At 47.3% G+C, this 25108-nt stretch overlaps 1 protein-coding gene across 1 annotated transcript in view; it reads left to right on the top strand.

The window, feature by feature from the left end:
• Positions 1-2316: 2316 nt before the first annotated feature.
• The window catches only part of LONP1 (lon peptidase 1, mitochondrial), a 30024-nt gene continuing 7232 nt past the window's right edge, over positions 2317-25108 (top strand). The window contains exons 1-15 of the mRNA XM_074809035.1: positions 2317-2634; positions 6455-6543; positions 6954-7073; positions 7582-7810; positions 8379-8440; positions 9028-9157; positions 9549-9632; positions 11330-11550; positions 13054-13192; positions 15250-15428; positions 16584-16671; positions 18084-18206; positions 18982-19098; positions 19374-19514; positions 19598-19763. Of these exons, the coding sequence (XP_074665136.1) occupies positions 2530-2634; positions 6455-6543; positions 6954-7073; positions 7582-7810; positions 8379-8440; positions 9028-9157; positions 9549-9632; positions 11330-11550; positions 13054-13192; positions 15250-15428; positions 16584-16671; positions 18084-18206; positions 18982-19098; positions 19374-19514; positions 19598-19763 (1993 nt within the window). The 5' untranslated portion in view covers positions 2317-2529. The remainder of the gene's footprint in view (positions 2635-6454; positions 6544-6953; positions 7074-7581; positions 7811-8378; positions 8441-9027; positions 9158-9548; positions 9633-11329; positions 11551-13053; positions 13193-15249; positions 15429-16583; positions 16672-18083; positions 18207-18981; positions 19099-19373; positions 19515-19597; positions 19764-25108) is intronic.

The following is a 25108-nucleotide window of genomic DNA, read 5'->3' as shown; positions in this document are numbered from 1 at the left end:
TGCTTTTCCCTGGTGCTTTTTTTCTACTATTTTTCCTCAGGACCATGACCTTACAAATTTAGGGACGTTACTTTTAGCATTCCTTATCTCCATGTGCCTATGTCATGGGTCAAGTACTAAATTCAGACTTTTACAAGGTCTTTCCCTAAAGCTTTTTCTTTGATGCCATCTTTTGCATATGTCCATAAACTGGCACAGCTGCACAAGGCTTACTTCACATGCAGCACACAGCACACAAGCACATACTTCCACCTAGGAAATCCACCCCAAGCAAAAGCTATGTGGAAGAGGTCTCTGAGGCTTAAACAATAATGAGTTTACATTACTCACTGAAATGTTGCATTAATGACATGGTAATTGAGCAAAGTGAAAGCTGTTAGTTCTTCTCCCCTGGATATCCCTTTTTCTTGTCTTCTGTTCCCTAAGGGACAGGAGCCAAGGTGAATAATACAGCTGATGGGGCAAGGGCATCACCAGTCAGGGCCCAGTCCCACAGTACTCAAGAAAGACAAGCAGCACAGACTCTGAGATGATGGCCAGGTCCAGCCAAGAGTCCAGACCATAAGACAACAGCGTGGTGATGAAGCAGGTCTGAGGTAGGGGCCCTAAGTGAGGATGACCGAGGCCATTAAGGCCTATTAGTGCACTTGGCGTGCATATCCAATCAACTCCACACCTCCTGCCCTCCCAGCTATGCACTCTCCTGTGTAGTACAGGTAGTTTGGTTGAGGGATCTCTGCAGATCATCTAGTCAAATGCCTCTGCTCAAAGCAGCGTCAACTAGAACAGGTCGCTCAGCACTTTGTCCAGTTGGATTTTAAACATCTCCAAGGATGCAGGTTCCACAACCTTTTTGGGCAACCTGTTCCAGTGTTCAATCACCTTCATAGTAAAAAATCTTTTCTTTGTTTAAATAGAATTTCTTGTATTTCAATTTGTGCCCATTGCCTCTTGTCCTTTCATACCACTGAGACAAGTCTCAAGGCTCCCTGGAATCTTTAAATTTCATCTTTCAACAGGCTGAAGAAATGGGCTGACAGGTGTGGTGGTTCAACCCCCCCCTTTCTTAGGCCAGGTGCTTAGTGCAGTTTTCTCCCCCTTGGGTCACATGCCAACCCAAGATGAACACTGGGGATGGACACACTGGGGAGTCCAAGGAAGGGCCATGAAGATGATGAAGGGACTGGAGCATCTCCCATGAGGAAAGGATGAGAGAGCTGGGGCTGTTCAGTCTGGAGAAGGGAAGGGGGGTTTTATCAATGTATCTAAATACCTGAAGGAAGGATGTGAAGAAGGTGGAGCCAGGCTTTTCTCAGTAGAGCCCAGCAACAGGACAAGAAGCAGTGGGCATGAACACAGGCAGTTCCCTCTTAACACAAGGAAACACTGCTACTGTGAGGGTGACTGAGCACCAGCACAAGTTGCCCAGAAAGGTTGTGGGCGTCTCCATTCATGGAGTTACTGAAAAGCTGTCTGGACACGGTCCTGGGCAACCAGGGCTAGGTGACATGGTCTTGGCCTATTGCAGAGAAGGTTGAGGCAGCGGCCAAAGACACATCCGTGAGATCCCCTGAGCAGGGCCCTTTCTCCAGTGGGAGTTGCTTTCATTTTTGGCTGCACACCCCCTTCTTTCCCTCCACGCCTCTCCACTGTTTTCACCCGGGATGGTTTGGCTTCTGCACACCCACTATTCCCAGCCGGGAAGTGGTGAGGCTCAGCAGTGGCTGGGCTGATGCAACGGCGGCAGTGAGGAGTCACAGAATCACAGGATCATCGAGGTTGGAAAAGCCCTTGAAGCTCCTCCAGTCCCACCATGAACCTCCCCCTGACCGTTCCCAACTCCACCAGATCCCTCAGCGCTGGGTCAACCCGACTCTTCAACCCCTCCAGGGATGGGGACTCCCCCCCTGCCCTGGGCAGCCCATTCCAACGCCCAACAGCCCCTTCTGCAAAGAAATCCTTCCTAAGAGCCAGTCTGACCCTGCCCTGGCGCAGCTTGCTGCCAGGAGAGCGCGGGTGCCGGCCGCCGCCCTTCTCCTGACCCCCCCCAGCCCCCGCGGCGCCCCCGCACGGAGGGGCGCGGGGCCGGGGCCGGGGCGCGAACCCGCCACCCCAAGGTGGGCTCGGACGTGCGCGGCTCCACGCGCCCCTCGGCCAGGCGGGCCCGGCGCTCCCTGCGCATGCGCGTCGCGGCGGGCGGGGCGGGGCGGGGGGCGGAAGTGTCGTGCGGCGCGCGCCGGCAGCATGGCCGCCGCCCGCTGCTTGCGGCTGTGCGGGCGCTGGCGGCCGGCGCTGCTGGGGCCCGCGCGGCGCCGTCTCTTGGCGGCCGCCTCCTCCGCGCCCCCCCCGGGCTCCGCGCCCCCCCCGGGCTCCGCGCCGCCGACCCGCGTCGCCTTCAGCACCGGCCCGCGATGGCACCAGCGGAGCCCCGGAGGTCTGGCGGGAGGCGACGCGCTGGAGGGCGGCGGCGGCGGCGGCGGCGAGGACGGGAGCGGCGGCGGGGCGGACGCTGGCGGGGCTGGGCCGGTCATGACGGCGCTGACGCCGCTGCTCGTCCCGGAGCATTTCCCCAACGTCCCTCTCATCGCCGTGACGCGCAACCCCGTCTTCCCGCGCTTCATCAAGATCATCGAGGTGAGGGGCCGCCGAGGCCGGCCCGTGCGCGGGGCTTTCCCGGGGCCGTGGGGCGGGCGATGGCCCGGGGGCGGGTTTGCAGCCCGTTGCCCCGTGTTTGCAGCTGGTTGCCCATCTCCTGGCCGTGGCCAAGAGCCCTCAGCGGGGGGGGCACGGCGGTCTGTCGACCAGACCCCGGCAGGCGGCAGAACCGGACTCGGCCGCGCGCACAGGCCCCAGGCTGGCTCCCAGCCTCTGGTAATGCCAGGGGTGCTTTTGTCCCCAAAGCCGTACTCTGTGTCTTTACAGATTTCTTTTAATCGTACAGTACTGGGGAGGGTGGCAAGGTATGTAATGCTCTGTGGCCCTCTGCTTCTTAATGTTTGGTTCTAACCGCATAGTCTGGCCATGTTGGAATCATGTTGGGTCATACCCTACCTGGAGTGAGTATCACTGGGGTCTCTCCTGGGCTCCATCCTGTTTCACAGAATCACAGAATCATCTCGGTTGGAAGGGACCTTGAAGATGATCTAGTCCAACCATTAACCCAGCACTGACAGATCCCTAAGTGCTATGTCAACCCGTCTCTTGAACACCTCCAGGGATGGGGACTCCACCACCTCCCTGGGCAGCCCATTCCAACGCCTGACTACTCGTTCTGTAAAGAAATGTTTCCTAATATCCAGTCTAAACCTTCCCTGGTGCAACTTGAGGCCATTACGTCTTGTCCTATTGCTTATTACTTGGTTCAAGAGACTCATCCCCCCTCTCTGCACCCTCCTTTCAGGGAGTTGTAGAGGGCCATGAGGTCTCCCCTCAGCCTCCTCTTCTCCAGACTAAACCCCCCCAGTTCCCTCAGCCGCTCCCCATCAGACCTGTGCTCCAGACCCTGCACCAGCTCCGTTGCCCTTCTCTGGACACGCTCGAGTCATTCGATGGCCTTTTTGGAGTGAGGGGCCCAAAACTGAACCCACTCATCGAGGGGCGGCCTCACCAGTGCCGAGCACAGGGGTCAGATCCCTTCCCTGTCCCTGCTGGCCACGCTATGGCTGATACAAGCCAGGATGCCATTGGCCTTCTTGGCCACCTGGGCACACTGCTGGCTCGTGTTTAGCCAGCTGTCAGTCAACACCCCCAGGTCCCTCTCTGACTGGCAGCTCTCCAATGTTTAATGTCTTTGTCAGTGACCTGGAGGAGGGGATGGAGTTCACCCTCATCAAACCTGCAGATGACACCAAATTAAGGGAACAAATGGATATTCTGGAAGATCAGGCTGCCATTCAGGGCAACCTAGACATGCTGGAAGAACAGGCCAACAGGAACCTTATGGCATTCAACAAGGACAAACGCAAAGTGCTACCTCTGGGAAGGAAGCACCCCTGCAGCTGCCCAGGCTGGGGAGCAGCTCTGCAGGAATGGCCCTGCGGACCTGGTGGGAAGCTGAACATGGGCCAGCCATGTGCCGTGGCAGCAGGCATGACCAGCAGCCTCCTGGGGTGTGTTAGCAGGGACACAGCCAGTGGATCAAGGGAAGGGATTATGTCTCATTTTTCAGCACTTGTTGGACCACATTTAACTTCTATGTCCAGTTTTGATCCCCAGCAGAAGAAAGAAATCAAAAAACTGGAGCAGGTTCAGGGAAGGGCCTTCAAGCTATTTGGGAACTGGACCCCTTGCTGTTTGAGGAGAGGCTGAAGGAACTGGGCTTCTTCAAGCTGGAGAAGAGACAGCTTGGGGGGGAACCAACAGCAGCTCCCCAGTACCTATGGGGAGGTCAGCAAGAAGATGGAGCTAGGCTCTTCATAGTGGTGCACAGCAGGAGAAGAAGAGACAATGAGCATAAATTGAAATAAGAGATTCAGATTAGCTAAAAGGAAATAATGCACTGGTGAGGCCGCACCTCGATTACTGTGTTCAGTTTTGAGCCTCTCACTACAAAAAAGACATTGAATTACTTGAGCGTGTCCAAAGACTGGATGGAGCCCAGGGAGAGTCAGGTCGACATAGCACTTAGGGACATGGGGTAGTTGGGAACTGTCAGTGTTAGGTTAATGGTTGGACTAGGTGATCTTCAAGGTCTTTTCTAACCTAGATGATTCTGTGATTCTGTGAATAGTGGATTCTTTGGGGATGGTCATGGGCTCTGGGTTTCATAGATATTGCATCAGTCAGTGACGCTGCTCTGAAGGGGGAAGGTCAGTGGTTCACACAGAAAGTCTTCCAGAGTTTGCTGTCTTCTCTGTGTTCTTTTGCTGAAGGTTGAGCAAATGTGTCCTTGGTTTAGCTTTGGGGGTTTGTGTCATAGCACCACCAACAATATTTGTGAAGGCAGCAAGCTGTGAGCTGCAAGAAGAAAGCATAAATTCCATGTAGAGCAACAGTGCTATGGTGGGAGAGAGTGCTGAGAGGTGGGGATGGTAGTCTTAAAATTTCAGAGTGTGATCCTGCCCCTCTGCACCCCTATATGTATTTTTTAAGAGCCATAAATTTGATCTTTGATATGTGACTTGAGTTCACAGGCCAGAAATACTTTATCCTCCTGAAAGGCACTAGTATTACACCAGTCTGATTTTGGAGTAAATGTAACAAGCACTGAATCAATATTCTCCTGTTCCTGTAGTCCTACTTATAACATTATTATATGTCTTACTTAAAAGATTATTTCTACTATAGTATTCTTCTGCATGTCCAGATCTAATATGTGCAATTTTTAGTGTCTCTATAGATGTGTTGGGGGAAGGAGAAGATTATATATTATTACGATCTTTAGGTGTGTAACCATATGACACTTTTATGTGTAAATCATTAATTTTAATGCATAGGTCAACAGTGTCTTACATAAAGATAATTGTGAAATGCTCTCTTATTCTATGAATTCATTGAGCTGCCATTTAATACTTTTATTTCCTGACAATGTGAAGGTCTCTACAGTGAATGTGGAATTCTCAATTTTCTTCTTTCTGTAATTCTTAATTTTCTTCTTTCTGTCAATGACTGTGACACTGGCAAGCATAATGTTGCTAGACATTGTGCAAAATTAAAATAGGTATGCCAAGATTAGAATAGGCCAACAATGGTGGTATTGCTCACACTCCTCTTTCAAGACCACGCTGTTTATTGTCAGAAGCGTTGAGCAGCGCTGCTTACAGCCGTCTTTGAAAGAACACTCAGGGGTCAGCAGTGTGACTTCATGCAAAGGCAGAATTCACAAGGAGGTATTTTCTCTGTCGCTCGGTTCAGCCTGCTGTGATAACAGTTACAGTGGTGCTGGGAGATCTGCCAGGGACAGCTGTGTGGCATCCAGAGAGCAGAGGGGAGTAAAAGTGAACCAGAAAGAAATACTGGCAGGGACTCAAGTAGGCTGGTGGGTGTAGGAGAGCAACAGAGGGGGCTTTGGAGAAGAGGATTTAAACTAAGGTGGGTGGGCAGGGTTCAGACAATTGATGGGGAAGGTTGGACTAGCTCCCAGTAGGAGTGGAGAGCTGGGATGTACTGGTGTGGAAGGGGAAGGGGACAGCGATAGCAACAGAAACTCTTACAGGTGTTGTTCAAGTGACTGAGAGGTTTCTTGCTCATAAGACTCATAGATTAGGCCTGGTTTCTCCCCCTGCCTTCAAACTTGTCTTACGTGCTCAATGACTTGTTTTAAATACTCAAATTTCATGTTTCTCTCATATTCTTCCACTTTTATATTACTGTCCCCTAATGAGGGCAGACTAGAAAAATCCGAGATAAGGCGTCATAATGCAGTCGTAGGGTTTCACCATGCCTGGCCTTACACACGGAGGGTGCAAAGCTCACAGAAAATCCACCTCTGACTTCTTACCTATTGCTCTCGTAGGTAAAAAATAAGAAGCTGGTTGAGCTGCTGAGGAGGAAAGTTCGTCTTGCCCAGCCTTATGCTGGTGTTTTTCTTAAAAAGGATGATAAGTAAGTCGTTTCTCTTGATCTTTTTAAAAATTTAAAAACAAGCTATTTCCATGACTAGGCTGCATTTACACTAAAAGCTGTAATCTGAAATTACCTGCCTTGGGTAGTATTATAGAAATTATGTATAGGCTTGGACCATCATCTTACTATGACAGTTTTCACTGCCACCACAGCTCTGCTAGGAGCTGGAGTCTTGCTTTAGCAAGTTATTATTTGGGAGGGAGATGAAGCATCCAGGTGGCTGAGCGATTTGGAAAGGGGCTGCATGGTGGTAACAGCGGGGATAAAGTGAAGTGTCTTTGCTCCTGAGCCCAGTTTAAAGTTCTGCAACCGTGATTGTTTCTTTCTTTTTTAATCTTACCTGCTTTCTCAAGATTCTGAATATCTACTTCAATTTTTTTCCTCAATAGCAATGAGTCTGATGTGGTGGAGGATCTGAAGGAGATCTACCAGATGGGAACTTTTGTACAGATTCATGAAATGCAGGACCTTGGAGACAAGTTGCGTATGATAGTCATGGGACACCGACGGTAATTACTTGTACTTCCACTGCATCTCACCAGACTTCTTTATAGCAGATATATCCCTTTATTGTTTTCACCACGCATATGCATTCTTATACACAAAGCGTGTACGGCAAGCTTTTGCTTTGTTACCACAACGTATCCTGATAATGCTCTGGTGTCCAGCCCCAATATTCTGTGTACTATTGCAGATGTGACAGCTTAGCTGCAAAAAGGAAGAGCCAATGCATGTCGTGCTCATGTAAATTGTAATGTGATGCAAGCAAACATTCATTAAGCTGAAGTTTAGCAGTTGCTTTGACAAGTACAGTGAAGTTTAGTAATGGTGAAAAGAAAATCTCTCGAACTAATTCAAGCTGGTATTTTTGCTTTTAAAAAAACCAAAACACGTACAATGTCAAAGTTTGAAATTTTAGTTTATTCAAGATGCGACTTAGTCTCTTTTCACACTGAAGAGCTGAAATAACATATAACAGAGGGGAATTGATTGTAGCTGGTTTCTTTTGGCTTTCAGGATTCGTATAAACAAGCAACTAGAGGTGGAGCCTGAGGAGCCTGAGAACAAACAGAAGATTAGAAGGAAACAGAAGCGCTCTAAGAAAGAGGCTGAAGAGGAGCCTGGTGCAAAGGACCAAGCTGTCGAAGTGGTACTAGATCCTGTAGCTGCTTCCTCCCAGGAAGTTCTCATGGTAGAAGTAGAGAATGTGGTTCATGAAGATTTTCAGATCACAGAAGAGGTTAAAGTGAGTGAATTAATTGTACAAGGCTGGACTTGTCCTGTAGAGAGTTGCACCTATATTTCTTGCTTTAAAGGAAGAGTTCTAAAACGGGGCTGTAATTTCAGGCTTCAGAAACCAGTTCCTCCTCCTCACAGTCGCTGCGTGAGGAGATTATATGAAAATAATGATTTTTTCATTACAACAGCTCAGTTCCTTAGAACTGGACACTTCAAAAAGCTGCTGCATGAAGAGGTTGGGCTGTGCTTAAATCTGTGTAATATTCTCTATCAAACTGAGTCTTTGCTCCAATGTGACTTGAGTGGTCAACCTGATCATATCTTCTGGCCAAGAACCAGTTGAGTTTTCCGTGTGCAGGGAGCCAGCCTATAGCCCTTCTTGCCTGTCCTTGCCTCCCAGGAGGAGTAACGGCCCCCCCACCGGGTACCACGACAGCACACTGCTGCACGGGGGTGGCCAGGGCTGCATTCCTGTGCTCCCGTGCTGGAGAGGTTGGGGAATGCCGTGTTTGTACTGAGGCCTTGTCTGTTCTTTCCCAGTCTTTTTGTTGATTAAATTTTTGTTGTGTTTATAGGCACTTACTGCAGAAATTGTCAAAACCATTCGGGACATCATTGCCTTGAACCCCTTGTACAGGTACGTGTTTCCCGTGCTGCCCCGCTTTGGGAACAGGGTGTTCTCAGGCTGGAGCACACTGAGAGTTTCTGTTCCACTTGTCCTTTTCCTGTAATAAAGAAGAGATATTTGCTGAATAGTCATCTGGAATTTTGGTTTGGGATGTAAGCTTTATCATCCTTTGTTGGAAACAGAGGGGAAGTTTTGGAAACCTGATGTGAAACTTAGATACAAGGTAGGACGATAAGTCCTATGGTAGGTGATCTGGGTCTAAGTGAAGCTCACTGCAATAAGTGTCACGGTCTGATGTATGGAATATGGGCATAATAAGAGTCTTAGGATACTGGCACACAGAAATTTTACATAACTGTTCAGAGAGCATTTTATATATTTGGTTTTATTTATCAGCGATCATTCCTTTTATCAAGTGATTTATGTGTTTGTTACTGAGTATTGGCTTAGTCAAATTCAGAAAAATTAATTGTTTTGCTCTGAAACTGAACTGTGTTTCATTTCTTTGCTCTGTCATAACAAGTAAATAACTATATAAGGATACTCCCTTATGAATGTGAAAGTTTACATTTTGGGCTTTATTACCATTTTTTCAGAGAGTCCGTACTTCAGATGATGCAGGCTGGGCAACGTGTGGTAGATAACCCCATCTATCTGAGTGACATGGGTGCAGCACTAACAGGGGCAGAGTCGCAGGAACTTCAAGACATCTTGGAAGAAACCAGTGTAAGATAAAGTTTTTAACTAAAGCTATGCTAACTGAATCAGAAATACATCTGTTGTATGTCATGATTTCTTTACCAGCCTTGTACTGAGGGGACTCGAGTGCTATGTTTGATAGATTAACATCAGTGACTAGGTTCCTGTTGAAGGATATATTAAGTCATTAATAACTTGCCTTAAGGGAAAGGCTGGATGCTCTGCATTTTTAGTGGCAAATAATTTCTTTCACGCATTGGTTGCGTGCTGTGGAATTGCTACACAGTTCATCTTTCCACATCTGAGGGTGCTGGAGAGTTCTCCCAGACAACCTGTTGGAGGTTTTTATTCTCCCTTTCTCACTGGGAGTTGACAAGAGTATCATGTCTGAAAATTCATTTTGTGTCTACTTTTCCAGATTCCCAAGCGCCTTTACAAAGCCCTTTCTCTTCTAAAGAAGGAATATGAGCTGAGCAAACTTCAGCAGCGTCTTGGAAGGGAAGTAAGTTTTTCAAGTAACAGATATCTTGTATGTATTTATATCACATCCACCACTGTGATGCTTAGCACGGCCAGTGAAGAATTTTAAAGGAAGACAATGGTACGCACTCTAAATGGAGGTTATTTTAGAGTTAAGATTTAACATTCTTCTGTTAGAAATGTGACTTTTCATGCTCAATGTAAAAATAACAAGATGTGAGGCTACAGCATCTGCTGTTCAGTTGTGTCCAAGTTGTAATTTCGTGCAAACAGGTAAATCCTAGGGAACTGCAGTTTACCAAGCATCTGTGCAAAAATACAGCACGTAATGGTGTATGTAGCATGTAAGGGTGTAAATAGCACAATGTTATTTTAAAAGACCCTCTGCTAACCACTGTGAACTGCAGTAGTTCCTGGCTGTTAGATGTTTTAATCAGAATACAATAACTGCATCAAAATGGTAACTTAGTACATGAAGTACAAAGATTTGTGTCTACTGAGTCAAAAGTTCCTGGGTTTATTAGCTCCCAATAATTGGGGCTTTTAAAATTCATATTAAGTGCAAAATGCTTTTGGACCAGGGTGGGAATTGTTGCAGACTTCTTAAGTAAATTGGATGCGTGCGGACTGTGGGACCAGGTGGGATGCACCCAAGGATGCTGAGAGGGCTTATCAGTGTCATTATTTTGTTGTCTCAATCATCTTTAAAACACTGTGGTGACTGGGGAGGTTCCTGGTAAGTGGGAGAAAGTAAATGCCGTACCCATCTTCAAGAAAGAGGATCAGGGAGACTACAGACGTGTCAGCCTGCCCTCAACCCCTGGGAAGATTATGGGGAAAATCCTCCTGGAAGCCCTGTACAGGCAAATGAAGGAGGACATGATATAGAAGAGCCAGAAGGGATTGTCCAAGAGCGAACTGTGCGGCATCAACCTGATTGTCTTCTCTGATAAGAAGGCCTAGAACACAAAGGGAGAACAATGTCTATGGTATACCTTGACATTAACAAGGCTTTGTTGTGGCCAGCCATAGTATTCTTATGACCAAATTGGTATGTTACAGACTGGAAGGATGTAGTACAGGGTGGGTGAAAAAATTGGCTAGACTAATGGGCAGAAAAGATTGTGATCAACACTATAAAGTCTAAGTGGCAGCTCGCTACTAGTGATGTCCCTCAGGGAGTCAGTAAGAGCCTCCTCAAGTTTACCATGGAGAAATTCATAGTCCCACACCTGGGTTGGAATAACCCTGTGCAACAGGACAGGCTGGGTGCCAACTGGATATAAACTAGCTTTGCAGGAAAGGACTTTGAGGCCCTGATGAGCTGACCATAAATTAGCAGTCTGTCCGTGTGGCAAGGAAGGCCAGCTGCATACTGGGCTCTATTTTCAGTTGTGTAGACAGCAGATTGAGAGAAGTGGTTATTCCCTTCTATTTGGCACTGTGGAGATCACATCTGGCTTACTCTGACCAGCTTTTGGTCTCCCCAGCATAAAGAAAACGTTGGAGCACTGAATCGTGGCCAGTGGAGGCCACCGAGATGTGGAGGGAGCTGGAGTATGGCACAGTCGCTTTTTATATTAGAACATGCTGCAAATGATTTCTGAGTAGTATTTTCAGTTGCTGAGAAGGTCGTAACTGAGAAGTATGTGGAATCATTTGACGTTTGATGGGTTGTACCAGGACCAGAATAGTTACTGCATTTGTTGCTTTGTCTAGGTTGAGGAGAAGATCAAGCAAACACATCGCAAATACCTTCTCCAAGAGCAATTGAAGATCATTAAGAAAGAGCTAGGTCTGGAAAAAGAGGACAAGGATGCTATAGAAGAGAAATTCCGTGAGCGTCTAAAGGAGCTGGTAGTGCCAAAACATGTCATGGATGTGATTGATGAAGAGTTAAACAAGTTGGGCTTGCTGGATAATCACTCCTCAGAATTCAAGTGAGTGCACGGCTGTGTCCTCTGCTGTCAGGGCTCGTTGAGAGAATGAGAGAAATCAATACAATTCTGTGAAGCTCTTACCTTAAGTGTTTCTTTTCTCTTTTTGTCATAGTTGTTTTCCCTGAATGTAGCATGTGATCACATCCTGGCTATAGGATTGTTATCCCAATCTCCTATGTTTTACTGTAGTTTACCTATTTTGATCGGTTTAGGTCTTCTCTTGCAGCCTAATGCTGTGGATAAGAACTGTGCAGTTCATTCCCCCTCAGGAAATGTGCAGTGATTCCTTCAGCCCTTGATTTTGACTCTTCTCTCTTAGGTGTTTTCATTAGAGAAGAGAAGCTAGTTGCTAAGTCATGACCTTGGCTAAGCTACCTGAGGTGGTCCCTGAAGTGTTGGGACAGGGTTGGAATTGCAAAGGAGTGAATAGTTTGTGAATAATCTGTGACGTGGATTGTCAGAAACTGAGCCTGTTGTGAACATTTCTTGTCTGTCAAGGCAGTGTGTGCTGTACAGTGCAGCCCTCAGTGTACTCTTAAGCACTTTAATGTCCTGGATCTTCACTTCTAAACCAAAATATCTTTTATGGAGTAAAAGACAGTGTTTGAAGGCAGGCATGTCATTTGGATGAGAAACATCTTGATAATTATATACTAGGAGGAGGGAGGAAGTTAGGAAAGACACACTGGGCTTCACAGCCAAGATGGTACCTTTCCTTTTCTGTCAGAGTAGTAACAGCGGTAGCAAGTTTGCAGAGGAAGTACTTGGGGGGAAACGGCCAAAGATCTGTTGGTGCAGGAGTTGCTGTAGAGTGAATCCTGGGACCAAGCAGCCAAGCACGGAGGCTGTGCTGCTCGTGGTCACGATTACACACAATTTACTGTTTACTGCATCTTGCAGTCCTCCCTGTACATTTGAATCCCTGATCTGAGTACAGAGTTTTAGAACAGATGAGTGCTGCTTTTATGCACTTGCATTCTCCTCAGTAGCAGTCTGTTTAAACTGATTATCTCTACTGTTAGCTTTGGCACTAACATCCTTATCTTCTAGTCTTAAGTCTTTCTCTGTCATGTTGTACATCCAGCTGTTTTTCCTTGCTTCTGAACCAGGAGTCTTTCTTCTTTACATTGTCTTGGTTCACTGGGGAAAAGAAAACTGGTTTTCTATCTTTTTAAGTCTCGTGACCTGATTCAAACATTTGACAGTAGTGCAGAGCTTACAAACAATCCTCTTGTCTTCAGGCAGGAACCAGCACACAGGGAATTTGTGTCAAAAATCTACACCTTTGCATGGTGTGTTGGAGGTTCCTTGTCTTTGACAAGGGAATGAAGACCATAACAAAAGTTTAGCAATGACTGCCCAGATAAGGATGTTCTTTTCATAGTGTCCTTTCTCTGAGTAGTTTAAATCCCACTTGTTCTGGATGAGGTTATTTTGGAAGGCAGTGCAGGAGGGCATGAGCTGGTTGTTGTCAAATCACCCGCATTTGTGTGTTTCTGTCAGTGTTACACGGAACTACTTGGACTGGCTGACATCCATCCCATGGGGTAAGTGTAGTGAGGAGAACCTGGAGCTGACCAGAGCCCAAGCCGTTCTGGAGGAGGATCATTATGGAATGGATGACGTCAAGAAGCGAATTCTGGTAAGGCAGGAATAGGCAGTGTGTCCCATTTCACACTCTGCTTAGCATCAGGCATTTTGGATGTGTTTCAGATTTCAGGTCGTGGATCAGACAGAATGCTCCATGAAAGAACAGAATGTTCTGGTGATCAGTTAATGTGTTTAATTACTTGTGGCAATGAAGGTCATATTTTGATTTCAAACCACAATACACTGTTCTGCTTCTTAATGCTAGCAAGTGAATAAGTCTCTGGATTTTAATCAGTTTGTTCAGAGACTATTAAAATGGTTCTGCTTGACTGGCAAACCTACTGTCTTTCCAAAACACGCTGAACCTCTGCTCATAACTCTGAAATTGAGGGGGGAAGCTAGCTAAGATGCATGTTTGCCTCACAACCTTTACCTACCCCCAGAGTTGTGTTGGATGCTGAAGGGTTTATAGTCTGCAATGCAGCCCTCGTAAGCAGGCAGGGTAGTTCTCAGTGTTGTGTTGTATCACAACTTCCGTCACTTTTGCCTGGGGATGTCCTGCCTGCACTTGCTGTGGTTAGGGAAGCTCTTTTATATAAGAGTAGATACCTGCAGCAGGTTGCAACAACTTCAACAACTTGCTGTGAGAACTGCCTTCCTTTCCAGGGGGTGGGAATAGGCTCCTCCTTGTAGCCAGCCAACACATTCAAGCTGTGAAAGATAATCCGAGTGCTGGCAGGATTTTATCGTACTGAGCAAGTGCAGGAAGGTGCCCAGCAGAGGGGAGACAGGTGCAGATCCTGACTTTGCATTAACAAATCGTGGTGAGAGCTTAGCAGAGTTGGTGAAGCTGTTGAGTGTAGCTAGCCTTCAACTCGGCCATTTCCTTCCAAGGAGGGTAGCAAAGCAGTTTCTCTTACTGTTCCCACATGCTGTTTGTAGCAGAGCTTTGTGTTACCTTGGGGACAGCCCGGATGGTACTTCAGCCACCTCAGTAACTGTTGTGCACAGAAGCTATATAGGCATCTCCTAAGCTAACAGTACAATGTCATTATATGTAATGAATAGTAAATTCTTAGACATCCTGGGATTTTGCTTTGATTAAATTGCTTTGTTCCAGTTTCTTCTAGAAAAAGATAAAGGTTGTGATGTATCTCAATTGCTGACAGCCAAAGGGAGCTTTTCCTAGTAATGCCCAAGATTTGTGACTAAATCCTGCTATCAGATTTATTATTTCTAATGGTTTATGGTCAGCCTGTTGTTGCACACTTGCAAGCAGATAACCCCTTTTGAGTATTAGTCTCTTCTGTTGCTTGTCAGCACTATTCATGCTGACTAGGCCCAGCCTTTATACAGAAATAGATTAAGGCTTTGATTACTGATGTGATTAATTCCGCACAGAGGAGATTCCTCAGGTGTAGCAATGCAAGCAAAGCTGATGATTTTAAGGTACTGAGAAATACCTACGCAGGTTTGAGCCTTAATTAGATTGGTGCTATTGTCTTTGCATAGTACTGCTGTGGAGTTCAGTGCTGTAGGGGGAAGAGATCAAGGCTCATCTTTGCTAAATAACTGGCTGATTACAGGGGAATCACCTCTCTCTGCCCACTTGCACAGTGATTTCTCCACCATAAGCATGTGAGCAGTTGAGACTTTAGTTCTGAACCATGATCTTTTGATTTCTCAACTGCTGAGTGTTACTTAAGGGTTGCCTAGCATAGGAGTGTGAAAAGATGCAAGTTTAACTTAGCAAAGAAGTGGTACAGTAGGAGATGCTCCCATGTAGCTTGAGAGACTTGAGTGAGAACTAGGGAAGCTGGGAGAAGAACTAGAAGTCTGTCTTCCCACTCCAAGACAGTGGAGACTGCTTCTGGGGAGATAAGTACAGAGCACGAAACCCAGGGACAATGAAGTGTGTAAATAACAAGAGAGAAAAGAGATGCACCAGTACCCTTGCTTAGCTTCTCCCCTTGCCCTCCCCACCTCCTCTGATGACCAGTTTTGTGTATGATGCTCATTTTCTAGTCATTGCTTGACCTGATAACAAATATGTTTTGGTGTTGCTGCAGTTGCCTTCTGTTCACTACTGGTGGTTCGTCTGTTCTGCAGGAATTTATAGCAGTCAGCCAGCTGCGAGGATCCACCCAGGGAAAAATTCTGTGTTTTTATGGCCCCCCTGGGGTTGGCAAAACCAGCATTGCCCGCTCCATTGCCAGAGCCCTAAACAGAGAGTACTTCCGCTTCAGTGTTGGAGGGATGACTGATGTAGCAGAAATAAAAGGACACAGGTCAGTGTAACTTGAGCAGTTTCTCAATCCAGCAATTTTTACTCATGTTGTCAAAATAGGAACCTAACTGGAGTTGGACAATGTGTGTGATTTTTCATCTCTGTTCTGCCAACCCTGGCTGCCAGGAGTTGGGATAGAGGAAGAGGTGAACAGGATAGCAAAGGGTGGAGTTTGGAACATAGTTGTATTTGTGTCTCTAAGTTCAGTCGCTCTCTGCTTCCTGTGTAGGCTCATGGGAGATCTTTGAAAAGCTGCGTGAGCTACCCAAAAGCATTGGACTGATGCCAAATGCTGATTTGTGTCTGTCTATAAATGCCAGCACTGGAGAGTAGTGACCAGTTTGAACAGGGTCATTCATGTGTTCAGGTGTGGTTGAGACTTCTGAATAACCAGGAGGGAGGTGCTGCGTGAGGAAAACTTGGGAACAAGAATATTCATGGAGAGAACAAGAAGACCTGAATACAAAAATCAGCAGATCCGACCCTGCCATGGGTTTATTCCTTCCCCATACATCTGAAAACAAACAGTGTTTTCAAACTAGGAAGAGTAGCTGTTCTGCAGTGTGAACTGAACCTGTGAGGTGCTGCCCTGTATCATACTAAAGCAGAGAGAAATGTTTCATAAACTTTTCAGGACGTTCTCTGCTTTGTGCCTCTTGGAATTCACTCTGTTACCCTCTTGCTCTGCTTCTGTGTGTTCCTGGATGCCAGTTTCCTCTAGGAGAAAGATTGTGTTTTGCTGTTTGAAGTTCGTTCCTTCAAGTGTACCTTTTGACTGACACTGATCTTTCTTTTACTCCCTCCCTCGATAGGGACAAAAAATATTCCTTTACCCAAAACCCAAGAAGTTACTATTAAAACATCTCTGTTCTCAGCCTTATCTCTTTGCTTCCTTCTTAAATTAAAAGTGGTTAAAATTAAAGATAAAAACTGCAGTCTGGGAGTATTCTGACAAAATTCATGTCTGATCTCTATTAGAAACAGACTAGGTGGGTCTTGGTGCTTGACATGGTGATGGAGAATGCTTTTGATAGATGTGAAAGAAATACAGACATGTTTTCCAGCAGGATATACCCGTTCATCAGCTGCACGCTGTGTTGTGTGAGGTGTGCTGTACTTTACAATGGTTCCCTAAATACAGTCTCTGGTAAAACAGGAGGACGTACGTTGGAGCAATGCCAGGAAAAATCATCCAGTGTCTGAAAAAGACCAAGACAGAGAATCCACTTATACTGATCGATGAGGTGATGTATCTGGTCTTTCTTCTAGTTTTTGCTCTTAAAAACATGTATCAATTCTTGACCCCAACAGGAAAGGTGAAGCAGTAACTCTCCTAAAAATCCCAGGTTTTTTTATTGAAATGAGGCTGGGCACTCAAGTTCTTTGGGTGACAGGGATACCTTTGTTTTTCTCTTCCTGTAACAGACTTCAACTTTAATATTTCAGTTGTGACCTTCTCATTAAATTGCAGCTGTTTGGATCATGAGGATTCTAACGGAGCTGGCTGGATATTCAGAGGCTTCAGTAGCTCATGTGTTCCCTGCCTGGGTGTGGGTACCTCACTGTGCATGAACCACTATTGCCCACGGGATTATTAGTCACTCTCTCAGCAGGTCTAAAGCAAGACTATAAGGAGTAGGATGCTTGTAGTCAATTTGAGATCTGATCTGAGAATGAGTCAGGGCTACCAGCCTGCTGCCTTGTGGAAGAGCAAATAAGGACAGGATATGGTGGCAGGTGTTCAGAATAGACTAAAGGCCTCGCTGGCCTCCTTGTGTGCCATGCCTGGGGAAGACCAACAGCAGATGTCTTGGGAATGGTGTGGGGGACCAAGAAACTGGGTAGTGTAACCCCGTATAACGTAACCAATGAGTATCTTGATTTGAAAGGTTTTTAAACCTGTGGGTCATGGCACTTAAGTGGTGGTGGTGGTGAAGAGCCACAGTAACAAACCGCATTATGTCCATCTAGTTAATGCTACTCTTTAGGGAGAAAAAGCAGTGGAGAGCAGCCCTCTTGTGACCTCTCCTCCCGAGGACATGAACAATGCTGAAAGAGGTGACAACCATGGATGTGGTCCTGGGCAGCTGGCTCTAGGGGGCCCTGCTTGAGCAGGGGGGTTGGACAAGATGACCTCGAGAAGGCCCTACCAGCCTCAATCAGCTGATGATTCTGTGCAAGCAGCAGAGAGTCTCTAGCAGAGCTGCGATGAGTGGCTGTGTGTAGGTACTTTGAACCTTGGGCAGAGTAAGGAGAGCCTCTTAGCTTACATATTAGTGAAATGGTATAAAAGGCAGCAGCACCCTGTGGTCCTCCCACTCTAGAATAAGTATTCTGGTCTGTGACTATAGCTTAGCTTAACGAGTAGTAGCCCACTAATCTTCAATAACTCACTTTTGATTGTATGCACACTCCCTGAGACTTCATAGTGCTTCTCTACAACACTGTAAAAGCCCCGTGTCTTTTCAGATGTGTCATGTGTTCCTGCAGTAGGATAGTGGGGACTTGGGTGAATGCACAGAAAACTGATAGACTGGTAGTGGCTGTTCATGAACGAAGACGTGAAGATTTTCAGATGGAGCCTTGAATGAATCTTTGTGTGAGAATTTATTGTGGTGGGAAAGTTCTTGGAGCATTTAAAGTTTTTCTCCCATAGGTGGATAAAATAGGAAGAGGATATCAGGGGGATCCATCCTCAGCCCTTCTGGAGCTGTTGGACCCAGAACAGAACTCTAACTTCTTGGATCATTACCTTGATGTTCCTGTGGATTTATCAAAGGTATTTCTCTCTTCTGCAGAGGTGGTGGAGCTGGAATGTATGAATGCAGAGGTGTCCATGAAAAGATGCTGACGTTTTAATTGGTTGGAAAGTCAGACAGATGGGATTGAGACACAAGTGGTACAGGGCTGTCTCTGAAGGAGCTGACTTTAACCAAAGTGTCTGTACATACTTAAGAGAACACGATCACCAGCATATGTCCTGTAGCCCGAACTCCCCGTAGAGCTAGGGACACAAAGATGCGTGGTCTCAGCTAGAAAAGGCGGGAGTTTTTCTTCTATGCAGTGATTGGCAGAGTTGCTATTAAGTGAGGTGGCCTCGTGCTGCTGTCAAGCTTTTGAAATTGGTTGTGTTTACACAGTGTTGCACTTTTTGTGCAGCTTACGTTAATTGCAGAATTGGTGGATTAGAAATATATATATACACACATAATTTGTTCACTTCTGTGCTAACTTCATAGAAGGTAGAAAAAACTTAGAAGTGAGAGCTAGATCTCCCCAGGCAAATGGTTTCCTGGTCCATATCGGACCATTCTGATTTCCCAGTTTGTGCTGGGTGTGTTTCTAAACATTTTCTAAACATTTATTTTGGGGGTAGGGAACATCCTACTACACAGTTCTAAAATCCAAAACTTTTTCTGTAATGAAAACTGGATTCCACAGAAATGATCTTGCTCCAGCCTTTCAGACAGAGAAACACAGAACTGAGGAACTATTGCTTGGAGTAAAGCAGCAGGATAATGAAAATGCTTAATAGGATCTTGTAATACTTCCAGGTACTTTTTATTTGTACTGCCAATGTCACAGAAACCATTCCAGAGCCACTGCGGGATAGAATGGAAGTGATCAATGTGTCAGGATACGTAGCAGAAGAGAAACTTGCAATTGCAGAGGTAAGAGAAACCACTGTGCTGTGATTTATGTCTGATAAAATGTTTTTGGCAGATTCAGGCTTACGTATTTACATCCAACTGTGTCCAAAAAAATTAGGTTACATGGCATTTTGGACAAGTTTCTCTGAATTGAACACCCAATTAAAGTAACTCCATAGGCTGTGGACTCCAAAAAATGGCACTGAGCTAATAGCAGGATGAAGTTGAGTGAATTGGAACCACAAGGCTTTTGTCACAAATCCTAACAGAAGGATGTGGGGGATTATTTCTTTCAGAGGTACTTGGTCCCTCAGGCACGAATTCTGTGTGGCTTGGATGAAAACAAAGCCAAAATCACATCAGATGTCCTGACTGTTCTCATCAAGCAGTACTGCAGAGAGAGTGGGGTGAGGAATCTGCAGAAACAAGTAGAAAAGGTGAGGGAAAGGTTTGTAACTGTTGTTACGGTGCTTCAGCCTTCTCAGCTTTTTCTACAGAAACAAATTACTGTCTCACTCAGGTATTGAGGAAATCTGCCTATAAAATTGTGAGTGGAGAAGCAGAGACGGTCCAAGTAACACCTGAAAACCTGCAGGACTTTGTAGGAAAGCCCATCTTCACTGTGGATCGCATGTATGAAACCACTCCTCCGGGAGTGGTGATGGGTCTGGCCTGGACAGCTATGGGTGAGACAAAATTCCTTTTGGCTTAATGTCTACGTTTCTGTATAGCTTTCAGAAATTCAAAGTGATAGTCAGACTGAATTTTCCCTACTGAGATGCCTTCACTGGTGAAGTTCTTCTACTGGCACCAGTAAAATCAACTTCTGTGGCCTTCTAGATCCTCACTACTTCCATGAAGAAGGGACCCTTTCTTATTCCCTTACCCAAGCTCATCTTAGCTTCAGGCCAGCATGTTTTCTCTTTATGCTCCATATCCCATATGAACCACATACATTAGAAACAGCAGTGACTAAAAGCACAAGCCTTTTCAGAGAGGACAAGACCTTGTCTGCTTCCCTAAAAGCAGGAGGTGCCATTCCGACGTGCAGCCCAGCTGAGGCATGCTGCATCCACAGAATCACAGAATCATCTAGGTTGGAAAAGACCTTGAAGATCATCCAGTCCAACCATTAACATAACATTGACAGTTCCCAACTACACCATACCCCTCTCTCTTTGTGCTGCATCCCTCTCTCTTTGTGCTGCATCCCTCTCTCTTTGTGCTGCATCCCTCTCTCTTTGTGCTGCATCCCTCTCTCTTTGTGCTGCATCCCTCTCTCTTTGTGCTGCATCCCTCTCTCTTTGTGCTGCATCCCTCTCTCTTTGTGCTGCATCCCTCTCTCTTTGTGCTGCATCCCTCTCTCTTTGTGCTGCATCCCTCTCTCTTTGTGCTGCATCCCTCTCTCTTTGTGCTGCATCCCTCTCTCTTTGTGCTGCATCCCTCTCTCTTTGTGCTGCATCCCTCTCTCTTTGTGCTGCATCCCTCTCTCTTTGTGCTGCATCCCTCTCTCTTTGTGCTGCATCCCTCTCTCTTTGTGCTGCATCCCTCTCTCTTTGTGCTGCATCCCTCTCTCTTTGTGCTGCATCCCTCTCTCTTTGTGCTGCATCCCTCTCTCTTTGTGCTGCATCCCTCTCTCTGTGCTGCATCCCTCTCTCTCTGTGCTGCATCCCTCTCTCTCTGTGCTGCATCCCTCTCTCTCTGTGCTGCATCCCTCTCTCTCTGTGCTGCATCCCTCTCTCTTTGTGCTGCATCCCTCTCTCTTTGTGCTGCATCCCTCTCTCTTTGTGCTGCATCCCTCTCTCTTTGTGCTGCATCCCTCTCTCTTTGTGCTGCATCCCTCTCTCTTTGTGCTGCATCCCTCTCTCTTTGTGCTGCATCCCTCTCTCTTTGTGCTGCATCCCTCTCTCTTTGTGCTGCATCCCTCTCTCTTTGTGCTGCATCCCTCTCTCTTTGTGCTGCATCCCTCTCTCTTTGTGCTGCATCCCTCTCTCTTTGTGCTGCATCCCTCTCTCTTTGTGCTGCATCCCTCTCTCTTTGTGCTGCATCCCTCTCTCTTTGTGCTGCATCCCTCTCTCTTTGTGCTGCATCCCTCTCTCTTTGTGCTGCATCCCTCTCTCTTTGTGCTGCATCCCTCTCTCTTTGTGCTGCATCCCTCTCTCTTTGTGCTGCATCCCTCTCTCTTTGTGCTGCATCCCTCTCTCTTTGTGCTGCATCCCTCTCTCTTTGTGCTGCATCCCTCTCTCTTTGTGCTGCATCCCTCTCTCTTTGTGCTGCATCCCTCTCTCTTTGTGCTGCATCCCTCTCTCTTTGTGCTGCATCCCTCTCTCTTTGTGCTGCATCCCTCTCTCTTTGTGCTGCATCCCTCTCTCTTTGTGCTGCATCCCTCTCTCTTTGTGCTGCATCCCTCTCTCTTTGTGCTGCATCCCTCTCTCTTTGTGCTGCATCCCTCTCTCTTTGTGCTGCATCCCTCTCTCTTTGTGCTGCATCCCTCTCTCTTTGTGCTGCATCCCTCTCTCTTTGTGCTGCATCCCTCTCTCTTTGTGCTGCATCCCTCTCTCTTTGTGCTGCATCCCTCTCTCTTTGTGCTGCATCCCTCTCTCTTTGTGCTGCATCCCTCTCTCTTTGTGCTGCATCCCTCTCTCTTTGTGCTGCATCCCTCTCTCTTTGTGCTGCATCCCTCTCTCTTTGTGCTGCATCCCTCTCTCTTTGTGCTGCATCCCTCTCTCTTTGTGCTGCATCCCTCTCTCTTTGTGCTGCATCCCTCTCTCTTTGTGCTGCATCCCTCTCTCTTTGTGCTGCATCCCTCTCTCTTTGTGCTGCATCCCTCTCTCTTTGTGCTGCATCCCTCTCTCTTTGTGCTGCATCCCTCTCTCTTTGTGCTGCATCCCTCTCTCTTTGTGCTGCATCCCTCTCTCTTTGTGCTGCATCCCTCTCTCTTTGTGCTGCATCCCTCTCTCTTTGTGCTGCATCCCTCTCTCTTTGTGCTGCATCCCTCTCTCTTTGTGCTGCATCCCTCTCTCTTTGTGCTGCATCCCTCTCTCTTTGTGCTGCATCCCTCTCTCTTTGTGCTGCATCCCTCTCTCTTTGTGCTGCATCCCTCTCTCTTTGTGCTGCATCCCTCTCTCTTTGTGCTGCATCCCTCTCTCTTTGTGCTGCATCCCTCTCTCTTTGTGCTGCATCCCTCTCTCTTTGTGCTGCATCCCTCTCTCTTTGTGCTGCATCCCTCTCTCTTTGTGCTGCATCCCTCTCTCTTTGTGCTGCATCCCTCTCTCTTTGTGCTGCATCCCTCTCTCTTTGTGCTGCATCCCTCTCTCTTTGTGCTGCATCCCTCTCTCTTTGTGCTGCATCCCTCTCTCTTTGTGCTGCATCCCTCTCTCTTTGTGCTGCATCCCTCTCTCTTTGTGCTGCATCCCTCTCTCTTTGTGCTGCATCCCTCTCTCTTTGTGCTGCATCCCTCTCTCTTTGTGCTGCATCCCTCTCTCTTTGTGCTGCATCCCTCTCTCTTTGTGCTGCATCCCTCTCTCTTTGTGCTGCATCCCTCTCTCTTTGTGCTGCATCCCTCTCTCTTTGTGCTGCATCCCTCTCTCTTTGTGCTGCATCCCTCTCTCTTTGTGCTGCATCCCTCTCTCTTTGTGCTGCATCCCTCTCTCTTTGTGCTGCATCCCTCTCTCTTTGTGCTGCATCCCTCTCTCTTTGTGCTGCATCCCTCTCTCTTTGTGCTGCATCCCTCTCTCTTTGTGCTGCATCCCTCTCTCTTTGTGCTGCATCCCTCTCTCTTTGTGCTGCATCCCTCTCTCTTTGTGCTGCATCCCTCTCTCTTTGTGCTGCATCCCTCTCTCTTTGTGCTGCATCCCTCTCTCTTTGTGCTGCATCCCTCTCTCTTTGTGCTGCATCCCTCTCTCTTTGTGCTGCATCCCTCTCTCTTTGTGCTGCATCCCTCTCTCTTTGTGCTGCATCCCTCTCTCTTTGTGCTGCATCCCTCTCTCTTTGTGCTGCATCCCTCTCTCTTTGTGCTGCATCCCTCTCTCTTTGTGCTGCATCCCTCTCTCTTTGTGCTGCATCCCTCTCTCTTTGTGCTGCATCCCTCTCTCTTTGTGCTGCATCCCTCTCTCTTTGTGCTGCATCCCTCTCTCTTTGTGCTGCATCCCTCTCTCTTTGTGCTGCATCCCTCTCTCTTTGTGCTGCATCCCTCTCTCTTTGTGCTGCATCCCTCTCTCTTTGTGCTGCATCCCTCTCTCTTTGTGCTGCATCCCTCTCTCTTTGTGCTGCATCCCTCTCTCTTTGTGCTGCATCCCTCTCTCTTTGTGCTGCATCCCTCTCTCTTTGTGCTGCATCCCTCTCTCTTTGTGCTGCATCCCTCTCTCTTTGTGCTGCATCCCTCTCTCTTTGTGCTGCATCCCTCTCTCTTTGTGCTGCATCCCTCTCTCTTTGTGCTGCATCCCTCTCTCTTTGTGCTGCATCCCTCTCTCTTTGTGCTGCATCCCTCTCTCTTTGTGCTGCATCCCTCTCTCTTTGTGCTGCATCCCTCTCTCTTTGTGCTGCATCCCTCTCTCTTTGTGCTGCATCCCTCTCTCTTTGTGCTGCATCCCTCTCTCTTTGTGCTGCATCCCTCTCTCTTTGTGCTGCATCCCTCTCTCTTTGTGCTGCATCCCTCTCTCTTTGTGCTGCATCCCTCTCTCTTTGTGCTGCATCCCTCTCTCTTTGTGCTGCATCCCTCTCTCTTTGTGCTGCATCCCTCTCTCTTTGTGCTGCATCCCTCTCTCTTTGTGCTGCATCCCTCTCTCTTTGTGCTGCATCCCTCTCTCTTTGTGCTGCATCCCTCTCTCTTTGTGCTGCATCCCTCTCTCTTTGTGCTGCATCCCTCTCTCTTTGTGCTGCATCCCTCTCTCTTTGTGCTGCATCCCTCTCTCTTTGTGCTGCATCCCTCTCTCTTTGTGCTGCATCCCTCTCTCTTTGTGCTGCATCCCTCTCTCTTTGTGCTGCATCCCTCTCTCTTTGTGCTGCATCCCTCTCTCTTTGTGCTGCATCCCTCTCTCTTTGTGCTGCATCCCTCTCTCTTTGTGCTGCATCCCTCTCTCTTTGTGCTGCATCCCTCTCTCTTTGTGCTGCATCCCTCTCTCTTTGTGCTGCATCCCTCTCTCTTTGTGCTGCATCCCTCTCTCTTTGTGCTGCATCCCTCTCTCTTTGTGCTGCATCCCTCTCTCTTTGTGCTGCATCCCTCTCTCTTTGTGCTGCATCCCTCTCTCTTTGTGCTGCATCCCTCTCTCTTTGTGCTGCATCCCTCTCTCTTTGTGCTGCATCCCTCTCTCTTTGTGCTGCATCCCTCTCTCTTTGTGCTGCATCCCTCTCTCTTTGTGCTGCATCCCTCTCTCTTTGTGCTGCATCCCTCTCTCTTTGTGCTGCATCCCTCTCTCTTTGTGCTGCATCCCTCTCTCTTTGTGCTGCATCCCTCTCTCTTTGTGCTGCATCCCTCTCTCTTTGTGCTGCATCCCTCTCTCTTTGTGCTGCATCCCTCTCTCTTTGTGCTGCATCCCTCTCTCTTTGTGCTGCATCCCTCTCTCTTTGTGCTGCATCCCTCTCTCTTTGTGCTGCATCCCTCTCTCTTTGTGCTGCATCCCTCTCTCTTTGTGCTGCATCCCTCTCTCTTTGTGCTGCATCCCTCTCTCTTTGTGCTGCATCCCTCTCTCTTTGTGCTGCATCCCTCTCTCTTTGTGCTGCATCCCTCTCTCTTTGTGCTGCATCCCTCTCTCTTTGTGCTGCATCCCTCTCTCTTTGTGCTGCATCCCTCTCTCTTTGTGCTGCATCCCTCTCTCTTTGTGCTGCATCCCTCTCTCTTTGTGCTGCATCCCTCTCTCTTTGTGCTGCATCCCTCTCTCTTTGTGCTGCATCCCTCTCTCTTTGTGCTGCATCCCTCTCTCTTTGTGCTGCATCCCTCTCTCTTTGTGCTGCATCCCTCTCTCTTTGTGCTGCATCCCTCTCTCTTTGTGCTGCATCCCTCTCTCTTTGTGCTGCATCCCTCTCTCTTTGT

Source organism: Strix aluco, chromosome 29, assembly GCF_031877795.1.
Source record: "Strix aluco isolate bStrAlu1 chromosome 29, bStrAlu1.hap1, whole genome shotgun sequence".
Taxonomy (NCBI): Eukaryota; Metazoa; Chordata; class Aves; order Strigiformes; family Strigidae; genus Strix; species Strix aluco.
This window is presented reverse-complemented; position numbering and strand designations above follow the sequence as displayed.